This window comes from Mustela lutreola, chromosome 7 (genome assembly GCF_030435805.1).
Source record: "Mustela lutreola isolate mMusLut2 chromosome 7, mMusLut2.pri, whole genome shotgun sequence".
NCBI lineage: Eukaryota > Metazoa > Chordata > Mammalia > Carnivora > Mustelidae > Mustela > Mustela lutreola.
In genome coordinates, this window is record NC_081296.1 from 149669002 (window position 1) to 149696605 (window position 27604).

Sequence of the window (27604 nt, forward strand, 5' to 3'; positions counted from 1 at the left end):
CCGCAGTCCACACTGCAGCCTGAGGCGCCTTTTGAACAGGAGGATGGATTCGCACCCTCACCCTGCTCAGGGCCCCCTGCGCGGCTTCCAGGTCCCGGCCAGGTCAAGGTCAGACTCTGACCCGGCTGGTGGGCTCTGCCAGCACCTGTGGCCCCCAGGCTGCCCTGGAGCCTGCCTGTCTGGAGCAAGGACAAGACAGCCACCTCGTAGCCAAGCCCATCCGGGCAGGCAGCGGCCCACAGAGCAGAGTGCACCACCCGGAGACCTCAGGAAGCCACCCTCGGGGTGGGCAGGGGAGAAGCGGGGCCAAGGCACAGGCCCGGCCGGAGCAGGGGCTGGTGACCCGAGCATGGGGCTCTATAGACCACTGTTAAGCCTGCGGGCTGAGAGCCCTGAGAAGTGGCTACAGTGGGTTAGCCTGGGTCATGGGACCAGGTCTTCTTTCTAGAAGCTCATTCCGCCTACCCCAAGGACAGTGTTCTCGGGGAGGAAAGGGGCCAGGGGCTCCAAGTCAGCAGGTCTTGGGGATGACTTTCTGCTGTCAGACGTTCGAAGGCTCATCTCAGTGTGTGTCCTACACGGGCTGTGGATACACGTGGAGTTAACTCTGTTTCATGAGTTAGCCAGTCGCCCGGAGCTGGTGTTCCAGGCTTTGCTGCAGGAGCTAGGGGTCCGCTCCTGTCTGGGAGGGAGTCGCACGTGCCCCATTGTCCTCGGGGTCAGGTGCATGGGGTTTGGCGTCTAGGAAGTGGAAGGGAGATGTCAACTTTAGTAGACGTGTGCATGTAACATTTAAAACAGGGACTTGGCCTAGGAGGCGCTGTCTGTGACTGGGGAGTGAAAACTAGGGGTTCTAGGGAATTCTGGGAGGAGGAGAGGTATGGGCGGCATTTTTAAGGAAGAAGACCCTGCTTTCACAATCTGGTGGAAAGAGAGACAGGTGTCAAGGGCCACATCCAGGAAAGCCCTTTCAAGACAGAGGCTGCCGACTGTGGGAGGGGAGGGAGCCTGGGCCCTCGCTCCTGATTCAGAGTCCTGTCTGCATCTGGCATCTTGGAAAATGCTTCCTAAGTCGTCCTAAGCACCTTATTTAAAAATAAAGCTTTTCTGACTTCTTAGTAAAAATTCAACTCCCGGAGGAGAGCGCATAGCCGGGGGCTTAGGCTGGTGTGTCTACTCTCCTAACTCAGTGTGACTAGAAGGGTCTTGGCAGGTTTGTGTTTCTAGGATGAGCTTGGTAGGCGTTTCAGAAGTGCACATGTGCATGTACAGACTCCGTTCTTTTGAGGCTGGAAGTGTGGGAGGAGTGAGCAGTTTGCACAGAGAATCTTGACGGTCAGCGCTCAGTTGACTCTCACAGGGGCCAGGCCCATCTGAGCTCCTTGGGTGCCCTCACCCCATGGGCCTGTGCGGGTGTCTGCTGCACGTGCCCCCTGCCCCCCCACCACCTCTGCTTGGGTGTTTGCAGGCTCTTCTCCCCGACTGAGGCAGACATGTGTCCTCAGACACGTGTCTCGGTGAGATCCCCAGGCTGCTGTGCAAAGGACCACAAACTGATGATCTCACAGTCCCAGGGGTCAGACATCTGAAATGGGGCCGAAATCGGGATGGCAGCATGGCTAGTTCTTCCTCGAAGCCCTGGAGGAGAATCCATTTCTGGTCCTCTTCCAGCTTCCAGAGGCCTCTTGCGCATCTTGGCTCGTGACCCCTTCCTCTGCCTTCCAAACCAGTGCCCTGGCTTCTAGCAGTCTCTGTGAGGCTCTCACCTCTGCCTTGTCATCTGCTTGTGTTGCCTTGCCTTGTCTTGTCTTGTCTTGTCTTGTCTTGTCGAGACCTGTGTGATGACGCGGGGCCCATGCTGACAGTCCGGAATCCCTACCTCATCACCGTTCCAGAGTCCCTTTGGCCAAGTAAGGAAGCATATTCTCAGGTTCCAGGGATTCGGACATGAACGTCTTTGAAGGGTCACAGTCATCAGCCTCTATATATGTCAACCTATATGGGAAATGTTTAGAGTAAAAAGTTTGAAGGAAGACGTGAGAAATGAGGTGTGTCTGTAAATTACTGGAAATCCAGCATTACTAGCAGTGGGAGGTCACTCAGACTCCAGCCACTCTAAGGACTGGTGTTTACGGCGGAGTGGAAGGGACCGTTCCTGAGCAAGACTCGTATATATATTCCAGATTCTAACTGTGCTGTAAGACAACAGTTTGAGATATGCATGTGTTTCTGTTTTTATTTCGGAAACAGATTTCCAGCAGGAAAAACAGCCTTGTGGCCACCCCATCAACAGTGTCTAGTAAAATTAAAGTACCAGTGCCTCAGCCCATAGTGAAGAAAGACAAGCGGCAAAATTCCTCCCGGTTTAACGCCAGCAATAACAGAGAACTTCAGAAACTACCATCTTTAAAAGGTAATCTCTATTATTTGTCTTTTAAAAGTCCAAGCGTGCCCATATAGGGACACGGAGTCATTTCTGGGTAGCTCGCCAGCTTCTCCCGCCTCGGCTGTGTTTAGTTTCTGTTCGGGTCACTTTATTAAGGTTTGTGTTGTCCTGTTCTGTTTTTTCAATTAAAATGCCACTACCTGACTGACCCACCTGATATCCCAGATTCCAGAGCCGTCGGAGATAAAAATGTAATCGCAACTGTGTTCTACGTGTATTACACTGGAAAAGGCAGAGGGGAGGCTTTAAATCTGTCCGTGTGAACTGTCACCAGGCTGCCTGGTGTCCCCTTCAAGTAATTCTCCCCGTGGCACTTGTCACCTGTGAACTCCAGCGAGTCAGAAAGGAGCCACTGCCAGGGGACAGGTTTTGAAACTGTAGCAGTGCCTCTCTGCTTTCCTGGGGTTGGAGAAGTGAGAACTGTAACCATAGTCTTTTGGGGACTTATTCTTTATGACTCATTTGGGGCTTACCTTGCCCCGGCGTTTTCTATTTGAGACCAGTCAGGAAAGGGTGCTCTTTGCTTGGACTTTCCCCCAAAATGGTACTGTTGCCTCTTTCATCCAAGGGCGTTCAGTCCCTGTAAGTACTTCCCCAGGAGATGTGGAGGTTGAAGTACGTAAGACCAAGGAACATAGCGTAAGGACCCCAAAGTCAAACACGAACCTCTGAAAACCTTTATGTTGACTAAGATATTAAGACTAGCCTTATAAATAAAGCCCCAGACATTTTGCATACCTCCGGTTACTAACAATGGGTCTTTTGCAAGATGTATGAACCCAGAGCAGGAGGTGCATCTATGCAGGTGTATTCCAGTGCCTTCCAGGGCCAGGTAGCGGGTTCAGTGCAGACGAGCCAGGCAGGGGGAGGAATGAAGGGAAGGACCGAGGAAAACATGCAGGGGGAGGGACCAGCTGATGGATTCGCAGATGCACTTCGTGCCGCTCACCTGCTGGGGATCCCGCTCTCCCTGCAGCTTACAGAGCATGAATCGGGCTTATGTTTGATTGAGTGTTGTCGATAAGACTTGGGGCGGGGTGAGTAGACGGAGCACAGGAGATTTTCAAGACAGTGGACGCATTCTGTATGCTACCAGGTTAGGGGATACGTGGAATTTTGCATTCGTCAAAACCTGCAGAGTACACACAAACACAACCTCTCGGAAACTGAGGTGTGTAGTTTATAATGATGCGTCGGTATTGGCTGATAAGTTGTAACAAATGCAAAAAGTTGATGACGAGCAACAGGCGGCCGGTGATCGGGAAACTCGGCACTGCACGTCGAGCGTTTCTGTGAGCCGTAAAGTTGAAGTCAGTCATTTCAAAACCACCACCATCACCGCAGAACAGGCTAGTACTGCCGTCTTCTGAGACCCTCCACTGAGTCTTCCCTGCGACACTGTCCCCTGACACTCCTGCGGCGCACGGTCACGGTCTGTCTCTGATGGGGACTCCCCCCTGCTTACCGGTTCATGCATCATTCCCACCTGCATCTCCGGCTCTCCGCCCGGGACCACTTTCCCTCTGATGACGACGACGTCACGTAGAATCTCCTTCAGTGAGGGTCTAGCGGTGGCACGTTCTTCGTATATTTCTCTGGGAAGTATCTCTATTCTGCCCTCATCGCTGAGAGGTGTTCACCGAGGCCTGAATCGTTACTTCCCTCAGAGCAGCGGAGCTGACCGGTTCATCGCCTTCACCTTCCCTCCGCATCGAGAACCCAGTCAGTGTTTGAAGGGACTGTGACTCTGACCGCTGTTTTGATTCTCGTCTGTAACGTTGCTCTTTCGTTGCTCCCCTGCTGGGTGTCCAGACGAGGCTTTGTTTATTGTCCGTCTCTTTCAGGACGCGTCGTGCACCCAGAGATCATTCTATTTCCTCCGGCCTGGAAGGCTCCCGGCCCTTATAGCTTCTGCATTCGTCTCCTTTTTCCTTTGGCTTTAAACAAATATGTATTGGGCTTTTTCATTTACTGTCTTTTTATTCCTCCCCTGTGTTTCTCCAGCTTTTTGACTTCCCACGCTATATTTTCGATGAGAGGGTCTTCTTACATTATGGCTGATGAAGGACCGGTTTTCTTTCTTCTAATTTTCAACCCTTCATGGGAGGAATACCTTCATAATATACAGTGAAAATAAATAACCATACCAATGAAATATAAAATTCAGCATTTCGTGTTATTATAGCCAATAGACATAAAATTACCTTGCTGAGTTGCTCACACAATCTCTGAACACCACGCTTAACTTCTGTCACCTTGCTGGGACTCTGCAGGTCTGTGTTGTATGGGCCAGACTCCGCTTGTTGAGCTTTTCATCTCAGACATCCTTTTTCATTTACAGAAGTTACGTTTTTCACCTGTAGTATGACTTTTTCCTATTTTTCTGTTCTTCCGTCTCTGTGGGTGGCGTAAACACCACAGCTTCGCCGTCTACGTCAAATGATGTTATCATCCTTGCCAGACTTTGTTCATTCAGTCTTCCTTCCTTGAGTACCTGTTTTCTACCGTATGCTGGTCGTTGAAGTCAACTATTTAAAATAAGTCCAAACCTAAAACGAAAATATCTTCAGGCACCTGGCTGGCTCGTTGGTTAAGCAACTGCCTTGGGCTCAGATCGTAATCCCGGAGTCCCGGAATCGGGTCCCACATCGGGCTCCCCGCTCAGTGGGGAGTCTGCTTCTCCCTCGGACCCTCTCCTCTCTCATGCTCTCTCTCTCACTCTCTCTGTCTCTCAAATAAATAAATAAAATCTTAAAAAAGAAAGAAAGAAAGAATCTTCTTCTGCAGGGATTTATTTTTGCTGTTTCTGCCAGATGCCATTGGCAGTCTGGGCGTGTTATAAATCTTAGCACGAGTTTCTTACAACTTGTTAAATTAGTCAAGCCAGTTGTCCCATAAAATGTCCTGCTTAGTGGTGCCTGCGTGGCTCAGTGGGTTAAAGCCTCTACCTTCAGCTCAGGTCATGATCCCTGGGTCCTGGGATCGAGCCCCACATTGGGCTCTCTGCTCGGTGGGGAGCCTCCTTCCCCCTCTGCCTGCCTCTCTGCCTACTTGTGACCTCTGTCAAATGAATGAATAAAATCTTTTTTTTTTTTTTTTAATGTCCTGCTTATTCCAGGAAACAGAAACCTTTTCTGGGTGGAGTACATCAGACACAGTGCTGTAGAACCCAGGAGACATTAGTGCAGGATATTCATCCAGTGGACGGACTATTAGGGTGATGGTGGTGGATTGATCTCTCCGTAAGACCTGACCCTTCCCTCTGCAGCTGGGCTGGCTAAAAGCACGGTAGTGATCTGCAAGGTAGGCTGTGGCCTCCTGCTGGCCTGTCCCCACCAGCACCATGCCAGTACCGTGTACCCATGGCGGAGCCCTCACTTGACTCAGCAGCCTTGCTAGAGAGTCATCAGTTAAGCTGGCGCTCTTCTGACAGCAGAGCTGTTTCTCAGCAGCTAGAGACACTTGGCTTGACATACAGCTTCTCCTGAACGTCAGGATAGGCTTGACACTCTGCCTTTTACTTACACTTTCCTCAGATGGTGGAAACTAAAGGTTTTTCTGATTTTCTCTTCTTTTTTGAATAGCAGTATGGACTTGGGTATTTTTATTTGATTTCAGCATGCTTCAGCTTGCTAAAATCATTATTTTTACGATGTAGGGATACAAAATTTTAACCACTGGGTATTCTTTGGGTTGATATGTGTGTATTTTTTGACAGGGACACATTTAATTTTGATTCCTTGATTTCTGACACAGTAAGATGTTCCCTAGTCTCATTTGGTAGCTTCTTTGCCCCAGACTTAGAATCGGCCACTTTCAGAGAGCCCCAATTCCTTTCAGTGAGGACTGACTTTAGGGACCAAAATCTGGGGAGGGGAGTAGGGGTGCTTGTTGCTATCGGACCGATGATGCTTTTAGGTGCTGTCGACGGAGGGAGGTGGGATATGAGTCTATATACGTAGGAATGCTACGTTCATATTGACTTTTCAGTTCAGCCTTAACATTATGGTGTTTTCATGTGTTTCTTGAGTCTTCAGTTTTTTCTCTTTTACACTGAAAATCTTGGTTTTGAAGATCATTGACAGAATTATTGCTATATCCTATTAAAATAATTCACAGCAATAATACTGATACCGTCACAAACAGTAGGAACTTTGAAGTGACTCCTTTCATTGCAGAAAAAGTGTTTTTATCAGGATCTGTCACATGTGTTAAATGTCCGGGGACGGGGAGGGGACGGGGTTGGCGTCTTTAGAATTGTTTGCGTCCTCTGGCCTAAGAATGGGCTGTGCCAAGTCCACTTTCATTTCCTTCGGGATGTTCTTAAAGTATCCATCATGTGGGTTTTGCACAATTCTTACTAAGTTTTCTGCCCTGATACTCTTACTGTGGTTGTTCTTGTGTCTTCTGAGTAGGGGATCATTTATACGAAGGCAGCTGATTTCGGTGTCTCGCTTTCGCATCCTGCTTTCCCACTGACTTATCTTGCTGTTGACGGTAGTTTTCAGTTGGTTCTTCTGGATGTCCCAGGTGTCTAATGAGATCTGCACGTAATGATAACCTCACGCCCTCGTTCTGAGAATCCTGCCAGTGTCTTCCCCCTGAACTGAGTGAAAATTTCAGTAAGTTGTCATAGGCAGTGGTAGAGGCAGGTGTGTGTGTTGTTCCTGACTTGAGTGGAAACAGAAGCAGGGTTTTTCAAACAACCGTGTCACTCCGTTCTGTGATGGCCCTCGGCTTTCAGCCATGATAGATGGTGCTGTAATGTAAATATTTTGCCTTTGTTCATGTCTTTGAATGGTTCCTTAAGCTGGACTCAGAGGAGGGAAGTACTGGTCCAAAGCCTGTGTGTTTTCAAAACCCCTTTGTAGAGACTGGCCAGGTGCTGTCCCAGGAGGTGGCACCGTACACGCTCCCCCTGACTGGATGAGATGCCTGGCCCATCGCACCTTTGCCACACTGGGGTTATTTAAAATCTGAGTCATCTGTTAAGGCAAAGTAGCATTTTCTATTTTCATCCAGTTAGCAGGGAGGCTGAGTGTAGTCTTTGGGCCCTTCTCACTCAGCGAACTCCCTAAATGAGTCCCTGTGCGCACCGTGTTTGGTCGATGCCAAACAAAGGGAGATGTCCTGGGTGATGTGCGGCCTGCAGCTTGTCTGCGGTTCTTGTGGGAAAGAAGAGCCCGGGAGAAGTCAGGTCATGAAGAAGCAATGAAGACGAGCAGCAGTGAACCGGAGGCCTTGGGACAGCAAGCTGGAGTTGCTAAGCACTTGGGATTTTGTGAAAGAAGTTGCTATGTTATTGTTGGGAGAATTTACATGGCCCTGGTTTTGTGATAATAACCTTTTTCAGAGCAATTCGTTTTCTGATACCGTTGAAAGTTTGGCCATACACACGGGTCATTTTTCCTGCCTGAAGACAAAATGTACATGAGTTTAGAGGAGCTTCACCTCTTGGCTTTTAGTTGCAGAATGGTAACGGTGCAGTGTGAGAAGTTTCCAGAGCGCCTGTCCTTATTCCGGCGGGCTGAGAGACTGCTCTCAGCAGTCCTGTCTTCTGCCTTGTGCGTGGGTCTCTGTGTCTGCTCCTGGCTGCCCAGGGCAACAGAGGAGATGGCCCCGGGCATGGTGAGGCAGGTGCCGGGGTACAGCAAGTACTTCCTGAACACCTGGGTTGTCCGGAGCAGGGGGAGGTGGCCAGGACAATGACAGTGACCAGAGGTGGCCCCAGACCCAGATCCACCACGCTCTTCCAACTCAGGCTCCGCTTGGCTCTGTTCTCAGCAGCTGGGCAACAGAGCTGCCTCCAGAGCCCCCAGTGTGCATGACCGAGAGCCGGTGCTGTGTCAGCCAGCCCAGCCCTTCTGTGACACTATCCTGTCTGCTCTCCTGCAGTCACAGAGGTGGCTTTTACTGCAAGGGACAGTCTGTCTCTGGCCTCTGCCAGCCGCCTCGGGGCAGAACTTGGGAGTTGGCCTCCAACCAGCTGTGGTCTCACATCTGATATTGGGCTCAGGCCCTCTGCACACCCCCTTGATTTCTCACTGCACCCCACGCCCCGCTCGTCACCGCACACACGCGCTGTGTCTTGGATGGTCCCAGCCTCTGTCCAGCCCCTCGTGGCCCTAGACACCTGGCTTTCCTCTCCGCTCTGCTTCATCTTTTTTCCTAATTGTGGTAAAATACACATCAAGCAGTATTTTTCATTCTAACCACGCATCAGTGTCCGTTTCAGTGTCAGTGAGTACATTCTCGGTGCTGTTCGCCCGTCACCAGCATCTGGTCATTGTCCGCAGCTGAACCCTGCCCCTGCCGTGCCCGCCTCCCCTTGCCCTCCCCCTCCCCCGCAACTGCCTTCTCCTTTCTGTCTCTGTGATTTCGACTCCTCCAGGAGGCGGGATCATCCAGAATGTGTCCTGCTGGCTCTGGCTTCTCTCTCTCTTAGCTTTGTGTCCTCAAGGATCACCTGTGTTATAGCCGGTGACAGGATGTCTTCCTTTTTAAGGCTTAGCACTACTCCAGGGTGTGGCTGGACCACCGTATATGCCCATTCGTCCGTCCACGGACACGCAGGTGCAGAGCGCTCCGCACGCCTTACTCTTGCGGGACGCGTCCCCAAGGGCAAAGCTGTCTGCGTGTCTGTCTGGGTGCCCGGTCCAGCATCTTCCAAGGACGCTGGAGACACACTTTATGGGAGGACTGGAAAGCCCTTCGGCCCCTTTGCCTGCTTCTTCCACACTCCCTTCAGCCTCCAGAGAACCGCCCTGGCATCCACTCGTGTGCGGAACCAGCCCGGGCTCACCACTCCCTCCATCTCGGGGAGAAGGAGGCTTGTTACCAGCAGCTGGCGTGCGAGCCGTCGGGTAGGTCGTGTGGACTAGGTACACCTTGTGCGATGCCTTCCCAGAACCAGGAGGGGCTGGGAGCCCTTGCCCTGCTTTCCAGTCCAGCTGTGGGGAGAACGACAGCAAGCCCTTGGGGTAAGTCCTGCCCAGTCTCCTCCACTTACCCCGCTGGCCTTCCCTGGGCGCCAGCCCGGCCACGCTTTCCACTCGCAGGACTCACACAGATCCATGGGGCAACCGGCGCTGTCCCTTTTGTCCTTGCTTTTTGGCAAGCAGACATTCCCTGGCAACCTGAATGCTAGATATCTTTGATCTGCCTCAGGAAAAAGTCTATTTTAAACTCTAAGTGAAGCCAAACGTTTTAGGTGAGCTCTCTCACCCTACCAAAAGGACGTCATCCAGGCTCCTACGGTTTCCAGTTCAGAAAAATAAATTCAAAAATCGTGCCAGCCCGTACAACGGCCATGCTTTGCTGTGACAACACCACAGTGCGCAGGGCTCACACGCGACTTTCTTTTAAAGAAAGGAACTACAAAACTTTTCCCTAAGATATGAGCACATTTAATTTGCCAACGAAGTTGCCTGGGAGAAGAAAAATAAAACCTTAGGCTAAACTGAAACATGAAAGCTGTACAGTTTTATTCTGAAATGCTAAATCAGAAATCAAATCAGTGAGCTGTATTTACAGCCAGTTTCCTTTTAAATAAAGACCAAGTCAAAGTGATTGAGGGACCAGGGAATAAAGAGTAATTCCTTTTTCTTTATTTTTGAGATTTTATTTTTTTATTTGTTTGACACAGAGAGAGAGATCACAAGTAGGCAGAGAGGCAGGCAGAGAGGGGGGGAGCAGAGAGTCTGATGCGGGACTCCATCCCAGGCCCCTGAGATCATGACCTGAGCTGAAGGCAGAGGCTTAACCCACTGAGCCATCCAGGCACCCTGAGTAATTCCTTTTTAAGCCTATACTTTGGTACAGCACAAAGATGCCTGCATTTACATTTTTTTTTCTTCTGACGTTTATTTAGCCACTGTGTGGTCCACCATCAGTTTTTGATGTTATGTTCAGTGATCCGTTAGTTACGTGGATGCCCAGTACTCATCAGCACGTGCGTCTTTGATGGGGGCACACATGGAGCCATAGGGTAGGTCATGTGGACTAGGTACACCTTGTGGAGGTGTGTCCTATGTGTCCGCCCTCTGTTCTGGAAGGCAAACCTCCGTGAGCCCACAAGATGCCGTTCCTCCCTCGGCATTGGCTCAGGCCCTTGGTGGGGCAGCTGCCGCGGCGGGAAGGGCAGGGGGCAGGGCTGCCCCAGGAGGGCTGGAGCCCAGTTAGGTTACACAGAACATTGCACGCCCTCCCAAGCCAGGAGCTGGAAGATGACATACACCCCACTTCTCCAGTGTCTAGAACCATCCCAGGTCACTCCAGGTGGCAGGAACTCACAGCCCGGCGACAGGGCCTGGCTACGGTGGGAGGCTCTTCTGGGAGCACCACAGAGGGCTTGTGCCATCGGTGAAGACACTGCTCCGGGAACCAATGGGACCTGGTGGCTTCAGTGAGGGTCCAGATTCACAGCGAAGCGGGCAGATACGGTGGTAAAAACGAACTAGTCCATGACTGATTCTTTGAGACAGGGAGTCCACATCCTCTACTGTCTTGGTTCAGTTTGTCTTGCCCAATTTAGGCCCATTTTTGTTTGCATGTTTTTACCTACATAACCTTGGGGACGCATCCCAATGGCACACCTTGGGCGTCAAACTTCCCATCGCAGCCCATTCTCAGTTCTTCGCCTGCGCCCAGCAGGCCACGTTCACTGAGGCTTCCTCCCTGCTCACTTCATCTGTGTGTCTTTTTAAAAACTGTTACTTGTCATTTTTGTCCAAGTATTATAGGCTTATTTTAGCAATACTGAAAAATATACAGAAGTTTCAGGAAGAAAAAGCACCCATTGCCATAACACTCCACAGCTGATAATTTGGGAAGTGTTTCTTTTTATGATCATACTATTTCTGAAAACTTACACGCTGCCCCTTCCAGTGATTTTCATTTTAAATACTTATAAAGATTTTTGATGGATGTGTAATATTTCATTGTGTGGGATAATCCCTTTGACATTGAAGTTATTTCTAGTATTTTACAATCATCAATAAAAATATGCTGCACTAGGAAAGAAAATACAAGGAATTAACCAAGGAGGTAGAAGACTTGTACTCTGAAATTAGGAACACTGCTTCAAGACACTGAAGACCACGCCTATCACTGGACAGACACCTGTGTTCGTGGACTGGAAGACAAAACTGCCAGGATGTCAGTACTGCCTAAAGAGATCCACACATTCAGCGTGACCCTTATCAAAATCCTAGCAGTGTTTTTTCCCAGAGATGGAAAAATCCATCCTAAAATTCACATGGAATCTCCAGGGACCCCAGATGACCAAAGCAATTTTGGAAAAGAACACCACACTTGGAGGTCTTATATTTCCTGATATTAAAACTTCCTGCAAAGCCACAGTAATCAAAACTGTGTGAGACCAACATAAAGACAGACATATACACCAGTACAGAGTAAACCAGAGAGCCGGGAAATAAACCCATCACATGGTTTTCAGCAAGGATGCCACCCACTCAGTGGGGGAAGGATGGTCTTTTGAACAAAAGGGCCAGGTGGAACCAGATGTCCACATGCAGAAGAATGAAGTTGGACCCCTGCCTCACGCCATACACAGAGAGTAGTTCAGGGCGCCTGGGTGGCTCAGCTGGGTGAGCATCTGACTCTTGGTTTCGGCTCTCGGGGTCATGGGATCGAGCCCCGCATCGGGGTCTGTGCTCAGCCCAGACTGCTTGACATTCTCTCTCCCTCTCCCTCTGCCCCTCCCCCCACGTGCAATCTCTCAAATACATAAAATCTTCTTCTAAAAAAAGTTATTCAGTGTAGATCAACGACTTAAATATAAAATCTGAGATTACAAGCCATCAGAGGAAAAGCTTCATGGCACTGAATTTGCTACTGATTTCTTCAAAATGACAGTGCCAAAACCACAGGCAACAAAAACAGTTAATTTGGTTGACATGAAAACTTAAAATTCCTGTCCCCAAAAAACACAATCAACAAGGTAAAAAGGCAATCCAGAGAATGGGGGAAATAGGAGTCATTTATCTGAGAAGGAATTAATATCCAGAATCTGTAAAGAACTCCTACAACTCAATGACAAGAAAACCAGATTCAGAAATGAGCAAAGGACTCAAAGAGACACTTCTCCAAAGAAGACATACACACGGCCAGTAAGCACAGGAAAACATGATCAACATCACTAACTGTTAGGAAAATGCTAAACAAAATCACAGTGAGATACTACTTCATATCCATTAGTGTGGCTACTATCAAAGGGAAAAAAAAAAAAAAAACAGAAAACAACCAGTGTTGGTAAGGATGTGGAGAAATTGGAGCCCTGTGCACTGTTGGTGGGAGTGAAAATGCTGCTGCTGCTGTGGGGAAAAGCACAGCAGCTCCTCCAAGAGTTAAACATAGAAATGCCATATGTCCCAGCGATTCCGCTTCTGGGGTACACCCCAAGGAGTTGGAAGGAGGGGCCGAAAATAGACGCGGGCACACCCCTGTTATTCACAGTAGCCCGGAGGCAGAGGCGGCCTGAAGGGCCATCTGTGGATGAATGGGACAGCACGTGGTCTGTTCAGCCTTATGAGGGAAGGAGGTGCTGACCCCTGCTAGGACAGGGACAGACCTCGAGGACGTTTCACTGAGGGAAGTAAGCCAGTCCCAGGACAAACACCAACTGATTCCCCTTGGATGGGTCCCTGGAGTGGTCAGATCTACAGAGATAGAAGTAGAACGGGGGTCAGGGGGAGGGGAGGAGGTGACCGAGGCTGGGGGGCCAGAGGGGGGGATGGGGCGTTAGTGTTTTATGGGGATGGAATGTTGTTTTACAGGATGAAGAGAGTTCTGTGGGTGGACAGTGGTAGCAGCTGCACGACATTATAAATGGACTTAATACCACTGAGCTATATGCTGAAAAGTGGTTAAGAGGGTGAATTTTATATAGTGTATATTTTAGCACAATTTTTAAAATATTAAAATGTGACGCACATTCTACTACTACTTTTCTAGAATAGAAACATTTCTAGAATAGATTCCCAGGAGTAAAATTACTTAAAGAATCTTGATCCACTTTGCCAGATAATTTTAATTCCGAAAGGATCCAGACAACGTACAGATTTGTTGGCAGGGTCACAGCACGCCTTTACAGCGGGGGTGACTGTCATTTGTTGAAATTATTGCTGATTTGAGAGGCAGAGAAATACTTTTTTATATATAAAAAGAAAGAGTTATAGCTCTTTCGTGAACTGAATCAACATTGAGGCCCTGTTTTTTGTTTGTTTGTTTGTTTTAATAGGTTTTATTTATTTGACATAAGAGAGAGAGAGAGAGAGGCAGGCTCCTGCCGAGCAGGGAGCCCGATATGGGGCTCTATCCCAGGACCCTGGGATCATGACCTGAGCTGAAGCTAGATGCTTGACTGAGCCACCCAGGCACTCCTAGGCCCTGTTTTTTATAAGCAACATCTGTCTTTCCTCTGGTCTTGAGGGAAGGAACATCCAGAAATTTGTACATTTCTTCAGTGTGAGCAGCACGCATGAAGGGTTTGTCTGTTGTCTGTAAATGTCCTATTCTCTTGATACTCACTTCCCTTCTCAAAGCTGTAGGGATTTGGGGGGTTGGGGGGGCTTGGGTTTGGTTTTTTATTCAACACATCTCAGATTTTATATTGGTGCAAAGACTTAAATTGGCTTATCCCTATATCTCCAACCAGTTATCTAACTAATCTTCCCCTTTCCACTGATTGGAGAGTCATCCTTTGTCATAATAATGCACTTGGGTACACACAGTTTCCTGCTGGGGCGTGGGGCCTGTGGCTTCGTCTTACGGATCTGACCTGCTTCGTAGCCTCTCATTACACCGGCCTGAACTCACAAGCTTCCCAGTGGGTAGGACTAGCCTTACTCACAAGTAATCTCATTCTCTTGCTTTTTATTTCCAGGGGAACTTTAGAACTGTTTTGTTAAGAAAAAAGCAAAAGAGACCCAACCAAATTTTGACTGCAATTGCTCTAAACCTGGAAATCAGTTTGGGGGAAAATGAACAGCAATATATTCATAGTATTTACCCTTCCAGACCAGGAGCCTGTCTTCTGTGTATCTCTGTTCCAGTGTTTTTTCCTCTCTCCATATTACTCCGTATTACTTCATAGTACTCCGTAGTGCTCATATGTTTCTTTGCTTATTTATGTTCAGGGTGTATTTATCTCTTTCTTCTTCTTTTTTTTTTAATATTTTATTTATTTATTTGACAGAGGGAGAGAGTGTCAGAAGGAGAGAGAGGGTGCCCCTCAGGGTGTATTTCATCATGATACCTAGATCACAGTTCTTAAGTTATTTTTTTTTTAAAGATTTTATTTCTTTTCTTGACAGATCACAAGTAGGCAGAGAGGCAGGCAGAGAGTGAGGGGGGAGCAGGCTCCCTGCTGAGCAGAGACCCGGATGCGGGGCTCGATCCCAGGACCCTGAGATCATGACCTGAGTTGAAGGCAGAGGCTTAGCCCATTGAGCCACCCAGGCGCCCCTAGTCCTTAAGTTCTTTCAAGAACTACTTTCTATGCACAAGGCTTCAAAAGAGAATGGGGGGGAATCACTAATAAAGTTGAGATCCTTTGATCTGAGATCATTAGGAAAAATACATCAAGAAACCTCTTCACTTGTTCATTGACTTCGAATCTGTATGTTTTACGTAAAGATCCTAGGAGTCTTTCCCCCTCATCTCTTCATTTTAGCTCATCAGCACTGTCTTGGGACAGGCACAGCCCCCTTCTCATCGCCTGTGAAATACCAGATCATTTGAGGACAGGTCTCTGTGTTTAAAGTACAGATCTGCAGGAAGCACCTGCCCCGGACCCCTTCCTCAGCCCCCTGTGCACCCCTCCTTCCAGTCACACACACGTCTAAGTTCACTGGGCATCGCTTCCCGGTGAGAAGGTGGTGGCGGTCCCCGGAGCGCTGTCCTTCCCGCTGTCGGACAGACCCAGTGGGTCAGCAGCCAGAACTTAAAGTCACATGACCTGCCTGAGAGCACGGGCAGTTCATGTTCCACTTGCAGAGGTGTGAGGCCAAGTATGTACAGGTGGCGAAGGACTGGTCCCTACTGCTTATTAGAAATAACTGTGTGACCAGCTCTGGAACCCAGCGGCACCCTTCCGCCCTGGGACACAGGGAGGCCCCCGGTGGGATTTGGTTCGCTCTTACAAATTTGTTTTTGTGGTCAGTATTGAGCACACTGGCTCTGGGGCCTTACTGAACACCCTGGGCCGTTGTAGTGGTTCACACCCTCCTGGAAATGTGGGGCGTGCCAGCCTGCAGGCGTCACCGCCAACCCCCTTGCGTCTCGGGTGTTTCTTACTATAGGGAAGGAGGTCTGGGAAGCAGGGGACTTTGGCAGTGGCGTTCAGGTCGGGGAGCCATAGGAAAATGCCTGAGCAGAGATGTGGTTTGGACACAGTGTCTGTGTGTGTCAAGAAGTGAGGAATCCGTTTCCCACTGTGCCTGCCAGAGACTTTCTCTGAAGTTCGCTTTAACTAGCAGGGAGACTTCTTTTCAATGGGGGTCATCTCTTTGATCCCCTCCTCATCCTCCAGAAATGCTGTCTCCTTGGCACAGCTTTTTACATTAACTCCTTCTGGAGAAAAGAAAGATCTAAATAAAGCTTTTAAATTTAGCCCCATAGGCTAATTTTAGCCACCCACAACTGGGTGGTTCAGTCATTAAACGTCAGCCTTCAGCTCAGGTGATGATCCTGGGGTCCTGGGATCGAGCCCCACATTGGGCTCCCTGCTCAGCGGGAAGCCTGCTTCTCCCTCTCCCGCTCCCCCTGCTTGTGCTCCCTCTCTCACTATGTCTCTCTCTGTCAAATAAATAAATAAAATCTTAATAAAGTTATCCCCATTAAAAAAAGAAGGGAAAGAGCCTGTTTCAGAGACTTTAAACTTAAAGAAAATTTCTATCAACTTCAAAGTATCTAATGTGTTGCCATCTTTAAGATAAAAAGCAAACACTGCATTTCATTTTATAGCTCGCTTTTAACTGCCTTTAATCTGTAGTGCTTTCTAGCTCCTCGATTTAAGGAAGCTTTCATTTCCCGTGTAATTTTTTAACTGAATTTTTCCAATAAAAACACCAGATCCCTGGGGGAGGGCAGCGTTTGAGGATCAGCTCATAACTGGGCAATAGGGGAGGCTGAGCCTGAGTCCCCAGCAGCGACTTGGGCTTGCCTAAACACCACGAACCTGGGTTGCCCGCGTGCTAACTCCGGGTCAGATGTTGGAGCACCTGGAACCTGGAGCCGCCAGCAGCCAGGCGGGAACGGGGCGCCCCTGAGTTTGGGGGGGCCGGGCGCCGGCGGTGGAGTCCCTGCAGCTGGTACACGCTTGTCCGCGGCCGCTCCCCATCCGGGGTAGGGCCGGCTGGGGGGAGGGGATGTCCCCGGCCTCAGCCCTGCACCACTGGAGAGGGGCTCTCGGGCTGGAAGTTAGCAGGGAGCGAAGCCTGCGGGAGCCGGCAGCCGGCAGCCGGCCGCCCGCCGCCGGCCGCGCGCACTGACAGCCGAGCTAGGCGCTCTCTCTCCATTTGCAGTTTTTTTAGTGTCATTTTAAGTTGCAGCTTCTGGCCAATCAGCGAGCCCCATGCCTGCTGACATCACGGGGCAGCCAGTTCCCTCCAGCTGCAGAGCTTCAGTTTGTCTTTTTTTTTAAACTAAAATGGAGGCTGGTTTCTTGCCTTAAGGAGTCCATTGCCTTTCCCGCTGGAGTCTAGATGTGGACATGTAATAAGGCGGGCAGCAGGATGGTGGTGGACGCGGCCAACTCCAACGGGCCTTTCCAGCCCGTGGCCCTTCTCCACATTCGAGGTGAGTTCCTGTGGGTTTCGCCGAATCGGAACCTTCTGTGGTTAGTTAATAAATGGCTATTGTGCTTCAGATAAGAGGAGCAGGAAGTCCTGGCCGGCAGGGCCGTGCGGCTGCGTTGCGCACTGAGCCCGCGGAGGTGGGCTGTGTCACCGCGGGCTGGCATTTTACGAACGACTGGCCGAATCGGAGTCTGGACAGAGGCCTTGCACGCATAGTTCAAAGCTGGTTTTTCTGCTTTCGGCTCGCTCTCCCATCCCCCTTTCAGAGCCGTGCTGATGTCAAAGGATGTGAAGTCACTGCCCGGGGAAGGTATTGGGTGGAGGTGGGAAGGAGAGGCGGGCAGGCGGGCAGCGCCCGGCCAAGTTGTCGGTCCGCGGAGTTTCTGTTACATCTGGGTCGCTTAGCGCGGGGAACGTCTCACCGGGGTCACAGCTCCGTAAGGAAGATGGATCGCCTTCAGGAAATAGGCAGAAATGATCGGAAGAGAACTTCCTTTAAAGGGGGTTGTTTTCATGCTGCCTGGGGAGCCTCAAAGAGGAACATGCCCGAGCTTTGAGATTCGGAAATCTATTGTGGGTCGTAATGTCTGCGATGTGAGCGGGTTCTGGAAGACTAGGACGTATTTGGCATTTAAATAGGTTCTGTATGGACACCGGACTCTGAAATTTAAAATGGCAACAAGTTTTCAATGCGTACGTAGGTCTCGCTTGCTTCTTGTAGTTCATACAAAATTTGGGTTCAGAATTGAGCTGAAGAACACAATGACCGTGGTCTTTAATAATAATTGTATTAAAATATAAGTGTCTGGGTATACTTAATTGGCATTTTAAAACACATGTTAAGGTGACATACATTTTTTTGTTCATCATTGGGAGAGACAGAAAATGGACGTTAAGCTTTATCAGATCACTTTAAAATGTATAATGTCACAGCTACGCCCTGACAACCCAGTTGTCACTGTCAGAGTCTCCTCTGCGGACGGGGTTAAAGAAGGGTGGGGGCGCCGTTTCCAGGTGACTAATAGTCCGTGTGACTAAAATGCCCGACAAGATTTTTCAGGTCCTAGGGTGTATCCCGGGAAGATAAACCGCTCGAATACTCAATCTGTTAGAATAAAATGGGTGTTGCTTTTCTCTCCAAACCCTCTTAATAAAGCTGGTGAAAATTAATACTCACCGTGACCAACTTGTAGGTTGGGCTACACATTCGCTGTTTTACTGTGTGTGCCGGGGGAAGAGCCAGTGTTGACCGCAGACAGCATTTAAGATATTTTAATGTCAGGAACCAAATGGGTAAAAGCAAAATGTAATTGTGCTTGGGTTTAAATTAGTTCTTAAATACCAACCAGTTAGCCATAAGATCATTTTATTACATATGAAATAAATTTTTATAATTTTAAGATACCTTATAAATAGGTATTTATTCTGGTTCATGAGGTTTTTTTTATGATTTTAGTAGACACTTAAGGCACTGGTCATCTTTTGAACTGAGTATCTTCTGAAATGGAATCATTTGGTTTTAGAGACAATTATTTATAGCACACTTGTTTTTTTATTCCAAGACTTTATTGTACACAGGTTGGGTTTTTTGCCTTTGGTTGAGTCAGTGTGACTGCGAACTGTGGAGGGAATAAGTAGTGGAGTGTATTAACCCGAAAGAGATTTAAGTTTTGTTTTAAGATTTTTATTTATTTGAGAGAGAAAATGAGAGAGAGAGAACATGAGAGGGAGAAGGGGCAGAAGGAGAAGCAGACCTCCTGCTAAGCAGGGAGCCCCATGCAGGACTCGATCCTGGAACTCCAGGATCATGACCTGAGCTGAAAGCTGTCGCTCAACCAACTGAGCCGCCCAGGGGCCCCAGAGACTTACGTTTTTAAGAGCAAGTAACCTGTAGGGACTGAAAACTTTTAATTGAAACGGGAATAATTTCTAATTTCAAAACTTGAAGAACTCTCTGTTTACTCATAAGCAGTTTTTAAAGGAACATGTCAGTGTGCAGTTTGGCAAGATTCGTTTTACTTCTATCAGTTTTTACATTCTTGACGCGTTGAACATGCAGGCGGCTGCTCTCCTGTATACATCCAGTGCCGAGGGTCAGTAATCAGGACTGAGGGGTGCAGCGCCACCCCAGAGCCAGTGGTTTTGTGGAGAGACCCACGCAGGCGCCCCCCCCCATGCCCGAGGGACGCGGGGCTGACGTGAAGAGGCTGGGGAGAGGGAGCCAGGAGGGGGCGACGCTGAGTGCTGCCTCCCTCTCCAGGGTGCCAGGGTTCCATTCAGGGAGGAGAAGGGTCTTCCACACGGAAGGGAAAATGACCTTCCAAGGTCACACAGCCTGCACGTGGTCAGCCAAAATCCAAACCTAGCCAGTTGTTTTGTTTGCCGTGTTTAAAAAAACAAAAAAGCAAAACACACACACACACAAAACTTACGTTAAAATAGGAATTTTGGCAGTTTGTAGAACCTTTTGCCACTATGCATGGCCCCTCGTGTGTATGACATTTGTGTGCCCAGGGTGCCACTTCTTTATTTTACGTGTATCTGCCAGTTCCCCTTCCACGCAGTGCCAGGCAGGTCCCTAACTCACAATGGGAAGCAAGCCCTGTGGCCCCCTGCGGGGTGGGTGGCCCAGGTAAACAAATCAATCCAATCACTAAACTGTTCGGTTGTCCCAGTGGGCGGGGTGGTTCTCTTCTATTAAATAATCTGGAGTTTGCCATCCATATGGTGAATTAGCATATCCTAAAAAAGTTGACGCTTGCGAGGAACACACTGTTGAAATCTACATAAACTTTTCTGTCTGTAGTAGGAGAGAGCGTCACCTGTACTTGGGGGCTGTAAATTTAGCTCCATGACTTATATCCTGATCTTCCAGCGCCGTCCAAGAGAACTGCCAGTGTTGGTGGCAGCGTTCTCTGAGCTGGCCGTGGCGGTAGCCCTGGCCACATCTAACCACAGAGCTCTTAAAATGTGGCCAGTGCAACTCAGAAACTGGATTTTGGACTTTATTTCATGAGAGTTATTTACAGTTTCAATAGACAGTTGTGTCTGTGGCCACTGTGGTGACAGCGTGGGTCTAGGCGGGGGTCAACACTTGTTCAGAGAAGGGCTGGCGTACCTCGGAGAGGACGCAGGTTCTGTTCCAGGCCCCCCGCAGGAAAGCTCATGTCACCATAAATCAAGTCTAGTGAAGGTTTTGGTTTCCCAATGTCTCTAGAAGTCACATCACACCCTGCTCTAGCCCATTTAGTGTCAGACAAAAACAGTGCACACTTACCTTCATTTAAAAATACTTCATTGCTGAAAAGTGCTAACCGTTGCCTGAGCCCTCAGAAAGCCGTTGTCACTGACGTCACCATCACAAACGTAATAATGACGAGCAAGTTTGTTACGCCGTGAGGATGACCCAGCTGGGACCCAGAGACACAAAGGGAGCAAAATGCTGTTGGAAAAACGGCGCCCACAGACCTGCCTGATGCAGGGTCGCCACAGACCTTCAGTTTGTGAAAAACACAGTATCTGTGAGGCAAGTGAAACGCGCGGTGCCTGTAAATCAGTCTTTTTGGCTGTGAAAGCAGGCATGGGCAGTAAGTAAATGAACAGGCCTGCCTGTGTCCCAGTAAAGCATTATTTACAAAAACAAGCGGCCCACCAGACCTGGCCCATGGGACCCAGCCTGCCGACCATTCTAGACTGTTCTAGACCATTCTCTGAGTTTTTGAACGGCCTGTTCATGTAGTAAAATGTGTTCCTTCCAGAGCCAGGTTTAAAGCAGGAATAGCCAATCCAAAAAGATGTTCACGGCCGGAGAGGAGTGAGCTCTTGACCCTTTTCCAGCGGCATGATTCCGGCCCCCAGAGATGTTAAGTGCTTGGATCTTGTCCTACTTGTTCGGAAACTCGCTCCGCTGAGGAGTCTGTCTCTGAAGGACTGAGACATAGCCGTGGCCCCACGGGGAACTCAGGAGTAAATGATCCCTTTTATGGGAACCCATTTTTCTTGGGATGTTGAGTCCAACTCCGGAAGTTGGTTTCCTCACACCTGTGCGAGGCCGGTGGCCCACCGGACGTCGCGCCCTCCTGCCTGATGTGATCACAGTGAGGACCGTGCCCAGCGGTATCCACGTTCCCCCAGCGTTTCAGGGGTGACCAGACCCGGGAGCCTCTCTCTGCCTAGCGCCTCGGATCAGCTCTAGAGTTCTGCTCCACTGGCATCTGGCATGGTGCACCTGTGGCAACTCTCGCTGTGGCAACTTTCCAGAAATCCGCCTCTGAAGCTTACCAAGAGCGATGCTGGACATGACGTCATTTCTTTCGTCTTCCCAAGGGTGTGTGGAAGGTAACGAAGTAACGGAGCTCCCTTGGGGTGGGGCGTGTTCTCGTCAAGTCCTCAGGCTTTTGTTCATCAGTCTCCCTTGAACTTGGGGGTAATGTCTTCCAAGGGCTTTCCCATCAGGTCTCCAGCCTTGCAGCAAAAACTAAACTCCCAGAACTTTGTCACAAAAATATGAAGAATGGGAGAAAAATAAAGACCCGAGCTTGACAACCAAGAAGAGGGCATGTGTTTTTAAACCTTGGATGAGGACGGACTCCTCGCAGGCCAGGCGGTTGGGGCGCGTTGTCCTTCTCACCTGGCTTCTGGTTCCATACATCGCGAACCGTTGCAAAGCGGCACTCTTCTAAGCAGAAGGCACTCTGCCGAGCAGAAGGAGCTTTCGAGAACACAGACTGGTTCCTGCCAGCATCCAGACACGTGCCAACATCCCCCTTCCCCAGGGTCGCCAGGGCCCCTGCCCCTTGTACCGCTACTCGTCCCCCAACGGCTGCCTGTGGCCGTTCGGGAGGAGAGTCAGCGCTCGTGGGGCATGTGAGGTTAGGGCCGTGTCCTCACTGAATCCGTCCAGCATCGTGAAGCATTATCCCTGCTCTGTTCTAGAACAGGGGAGCCCCTGGCCCAGGGCCACAGAGAACGAAGGAGTTGGAGTCCAAGGTCGCGCGCTCCCCTCTCCCCCACGTCAGGATGATGGGTGTTTGTAAAGCCTCTGCATCCCATGCACCTTCTCTTTCCCCGAGTGTGATGTGTTCGAGGCTGGAGTTCAGAACTCCTCTCACGTCCCCCTGAGAGCTTGCTGCCCTGCACCCGTCCGTTCTCGGCGCGACCCTCCCCTTCCCCGCGCCCCGTTTCACCCCCCCCCATCTGCCAGGTGTTGATTATGGCCTCCTTTTCTGGCCACCTCCACGAATTGCAAGCGTCCCGGGGAAGGTCACAGTCGTGACCTCTAGCACCGTCCCTAGAGTGTAAGTGCAACTCAGTCAGTCAGTGTGGGTGGATTGAACAGAAGAAGCTGTTTCTCTGAAGGGGCCGTTCAGCTACTGTTGATATGGTGTATTTTCTAGCTAATTACTGGATCCGTCAAACAGTTGTTGGCAGGCTCACAAGAGGCTGTCCAGCGGAACTGGTTAGAAAGGTGGGCCTAGGGAACCACTCTGCTGGGCCTGGCTTCAGACGAACCTGCCTCCGGAGCAGACAGAAGCAGTACCACCAAGCCAGAGGAGACATGGAGAGCTCCAGAACCAGGTGATCAGTCTCTCCCATTAACACACTGAGAGGAAGTCATTTCTTCCCAGCTTGGAAGGACACTGGAGTCTGTAAGGACAGAGAACTAAAGCACGGTGACATCTGGTTTTGCTTTTGCCCTTGGATTGTTCATAAACTAAAAGCCCTTCTATTAAATAAATAAATAAATAAATAGACATAACAAATACAGTAAGTGAATCTGTATCAGGTCTTTGTTCTAAAAAAATAAAACAAAAACCTATGCAAGACATCTTGGGGGCAGTTGGAGAAAGTTGAGTGCAGAAGGACATGGGGTGCTGGGGAATCACCTGTCCGTTTTCTGGGTCCGGGGAAGGTGTGAGGACATTGTCGGTACAGTCCTCCTTCTTAGGGACCAAAGATAGGTGACTTAGTGCCGTGTGACGAGCTCTGCCACTTTTTCGAGATAATACAGAGAAAAATTGCCGTAAAGCAAATACGCTAAAATAAGAAGCACTGTGGGATGTAAGGAAGTGGGCGTCCGAGGGTCCCTTCGACTTCTGCACCGGGGTCCGCTGTTCCAGACTGTTGGAAGTGCCCTGAGCGCGATCTGCTTCAGAACAAATGTACAAAGGAAATTCGGTTATTCAGAAATTGTTTCCTGAAGCAGTGGTCTTCGTGTTCGAGTTTTGGCTTTTTCTCTTTTCGCCTTTATCACGCTGTTGACACATGGGCAGCTGTTGGTGAAATAGTCGGGTGAGGGTTCGGCCGTCCCGGTGGGCCAGCGCTGAGGGCGGCAGCGGGCACAACCGGGACCGCACGTTGCCACACGGACAGCAGCACCATCTCCCCAAACGGTGTTTTGGGGGTGTACACCTTCTTTGATGTTTATTGGCATTTTTATTGGTCTTTTAAAGCAGAACAGCCTTTCGGGCACACTTGCAGATAAAACCAGGGTTCCTTCTGAACGGGAGAGGTGGGGTGCTCCGAGCTCCCCAGCCCGCACCCCTGCACCAGCCAGCGGAGCCATCCTGGGCAAGTTGGCTCAGTCTGTGCCTAGAAATGGGAATCAGGTGCCCTGCCTCTCCGGATTTCATGAGGGTAATAGGAGCAAACGCTTAAGAAGTGCTTAAAATGGGGCCTGAAGCTTTGCGAGCTCCCCACAACCTGTCACCCCTTTGCTACGTGGACTTCAGAGCCCAGCATCTAACCACAGTTTTTTTTTCCCTTCCGCCGTGTTACCTCTGTTGGTTCATCTTGAAGCCTGTTCTCCCTCCCTCCCCCGCTCAGCACGCCTTTTCTCCTCCCACAGTTGGCTTTGCCGGTTCAGCACCGTGAAGAAAGGAGCGGCGTCAGGAATTCTGGAGTGTGGACTGTGTCCCACTTAGCCCTGGTGTAGAAGTAAGACCGTGGCAGGCACCACCCCAGTGGCCTCGCTGGCCCCTGTGCTCAGTCCTGCAGCTCTCGTGGGTCAGGTCTGCTTGGTGAAACCGGAGACAGGGCGTTTGCTTCCATTCCTCCCCTCCCCCTGTTGTTCATGCTTTTGAAGAAGGTCTTTCAAGAACATTCAGGAAAAATGCTATTTTCAGAGTCAGAGGTACATGATCTGTGATGAGGCCCAAACAGGGGGACTTCCCTAGTGTTCCCCTGTAGTTGTGTTTATTTTTTTTCCTAAAGATTTTATTTATTTGAGAGAGAGAGAGTGTGCGCATGCTTGCAAAGCAGGGGAAGCAGGAGAGGGAGAAGGAGAAGCACACTCCCCACCGAGCAGAGAGCCCAGTACAGGACCCTGGGATCATGACCTGAGCTGAAGGGAGAGGCTTAACCCACTGAGCCACCCGGGCGCCCCTGCCCCCTTTCATTGTATTTAAATGCAGGTGTGGCTTCTGATGCTCTGGAAATTTGACTTCCGAAAGTTTACTGTCTGGTTGTCAAATCCCAAATATGTTGAATTCCTCTTTTGTGTTGAGATTTTTTTTTTTTTATTTAAGATTTATTTATTTGAGGGAGAGAGAAGCCCCAAGGAGACCATGCTGAGCAGAGAGCCCGACACCAGGCTCTCTCGATCCCAGGACCCTGCAACCAGGACCAGAGCTGAGCCCTCTGGCATGCTGGAGCCAAGGGGCTCATCTCCAAAACTGAACAGTTGTGTGAGTTACAAGCTGAACTAGCCCCTTTTTTCGGGATTGACGTTCTTACTTGCAAGAACAAAAAGGCAGACACACTGTCTTGAAAAGTAATGAACTGAGTCAGGCAATTCAAAGGAAACAACAGGGACACTGTTTGTTGCCCACAATAAAATTTAAGCTTGCGGGCAAAAATTTGAATTTTGGAAAGCTTGTACCTGCCAGCGTGAGCTCAGTGGCTGCTCCTGCAGCAGTCCTGGTAATACCAACAAGTAGAGCTTCTTGCTGTGTCCCTGTGGAAGGTCTGCATGACCCCACCTGGGTTCCCGGTGTGCGGGAAGTGATGCCACCAACAATTACAGGCGGAAGAGACATGCAAAGCGGAGGACATAGCACGGGGTCTGGTGTAAGATGCCCATCAGCATAGCTTCAGCTCCTGTCCTGCTGCCGATTTTCAAGAAACTACCACTTGTTGAATGTAGGCATAGAATCAAAGAGAAGTATCCACAGGTTTTGAAAAAACTCATCAAGATGCCTCCCTTCAAATAAACATGTCTGTGTGGGGATGAGCTTTTTTTTTTTCTTCATGAACTTCAACCAAAACAGCATATCAAATGTCGAAATGCGGGGCGCCTGGGTGGCTCAGAGGGCTAAGCCTCTGCCTTCGGCTCAGGTCATGATCTCAGGGTCTTGAGATCGAGCCCCACATCGGGCTTTCTGCTCAGCGGGGAGTCTGCTTCCTCCTCTCTCTCTGCCTGCCTCTCTGCCTACTTGTGATCTCTGTCTGTCAAATAAATAAAATCTTTAAAAAAAAAAAAAAAAACAAATGTCAAAATGCAACCCTGCCTGTCCTCTGTTAAGTTGGGTATGAAAGAGATATGCAGGAATGTAAAACTGGGCAGTCTTTTTTTTTTTTTTTTTTTTTTTTTTTTTAAGATTTTAATTACTTATTTGGCAGAGAGAGAATCATGAGAGAGGGAACACAAGCAGGGGAAGCGGGAGAGGGAGAAGCAGGCTTCCTGTGGAGCAGGGAGCCTGATGCGGGGCTCGATCCCAGGACACTGGAATCATGACCTGAGCCGAAGGCAGACGCTTAACGACTGAGCCACCCAGGCGCCCCGCATTTCGACATTTGATATGCTGTTTTGGTTGAAGTTCATGAAGAAAAAAAAAAAGCTCATCCCCACAAATCTTTTTGTTGATTTGGGGGAGGGATTGTTTTCATAATAGTTAGGTTTACACAAAATGAGCCTGTTCGTACTGCTTTACACGAGTTAGTGACTATTTTAAATGGTCCGAGGGTCCCTGGGTGGCTCAGTCAGTTAAGCATCCAGCTCTTGATTTCAGCTTAGATCATGGTCTCAGGATTGTGAGATCAAGCCCCGCCTCGGACACCGTGGTGAACGCGGAGCCTGCTTGGGATTCATATCGCCCTCTCCCTCTACCCCGCCCCCTCCTGTCTCTTTCTCCCTCTTTTTCTTAAAAAATATATACTTATATATGTTTACATATTTTTACGTTTTATAAGCATTCTCTATTCTGGTCAGAGTCAGCAGCTGTAACCCACATAATCCAAGCTCTCTAGGCCCTGTGGACTTCCAGAATGTACGTGGGTCCTGACACCAAAAAACTTAGAAGCCACTGGCCGAGGAAATCTCTACCGCGGGCTGAATGTGACCCTGGCCCTATTTTTATCAAGCTTCTGTACTTTTTTCTTCACCCCCTCCCCCTGCCCCAAGAAAAAGAGAAGTCCAAATTAAAGTCCGCCTGCTGGTAACATGAGTGTGTCTCTTAGGCCACGGTACTGTCTGTGCCCCGTGCCTGCACCACGGGTGGTAAAGTCAGCCCCGGACACGGAGCCTCCCTGCCCACCTTGGTCCACTTTCTTGTATCTTTTTTTAAAAATCTAAAGAAAAACAAAAACAAAAAAATCCATGTGTGAATATAGCCACTTTAAACATTTGTTTTATTTGCAAATCTAAAATTCTCCCTGGCCTGAGCCCCCCGAGTCTGCCTCCTGGCCTCTCTGCTGGCTTCACCGCGTACCATTCCAGACATGCGCGCACACTCACGTGCACAATGTGTGTTGGTATTCATGGCAAGTGTGAGGCATTTTTTATTTACTTAAGAGAAAGATTGACATGAGAGCAGTTTTAGAAACATACACTTTTTGCAGGTTTTTAGTATCCGATCGCTCTCTGCGGTGCTCTGATGTCCCGAGCTAACATCGTTACGTCATACCAGATACACGTATGTGCCGTAGACTCCTAAGTGTGGTCTCCCGCACCTCCCTGCTGCCAGGAGCACCTGCCGCATGCCTGGGACTGTCCCAGGGGCTCTCAGAAGCCCTTGACACCCACAGGCCGGCAGGAGAGAAACTCTGTGCTTGTTTTACGAGCGTCGGAACCCATCTCCCGAGCGCACCTGACTGAGTGCGAGGCCGAACGAAACCTCTCACGGTCTGCCTAGAACCTAGGCCACTCCTGCCGCGCCAGGCTGCCAGAAACGTGGCTTTCTGTTTCTTCACGCTTGAGACCTGGCCCCAGGGAAACATTTTACTTTAGAAAGCGTTGCCGACCCTCCTGTGCTCGCTCTTGAGATATTTCCGTAGAAGGTGGAAACATGGAGGTTTTGTAATTTTACCGGGCCACCCATTCCTACCAGAACCCAGAGCTCTC

The 27604-nt window shown here is 49.5% G+C and overlaps 1 protein-coding gene across 8 annotated transcripts in view; it reads left to right on the forward strand.

Annotated features, from left to right (window-relative positions):
- The window catches only part of PPP2R5C (protein phosphatase 2 regulatory subunit B'gamma), a 121964-nt gene that overhangs the window by 11643 nt on the left and 82717 nt on the right, over window positions 1-27604 (forward strand). For 5 of the 8 annotated variants that reach the window (XR_009355903.1, XM_059183132.1, XM_059183133.1 and 2 more), the window contains exon 3: window positions 2251-2413. Coding sequence is in view for 7 of the 8 variants with exons in the window: in XM_059183132.1 (XP_059039115.1) it covers window positions 2251-2413 (163 nt within the window). In the remaining variant the exon portion in view is untranslated. Of the gene's footprint in view, window positions 1-2250; window positions 2414-17056; window positions 17267-27604 lie in introns of those variants that run through there. The other 3 variants (XM_059183136.1, XM_059183137.1, XM_059183138.1) reach the window with 3 other exon arrangements.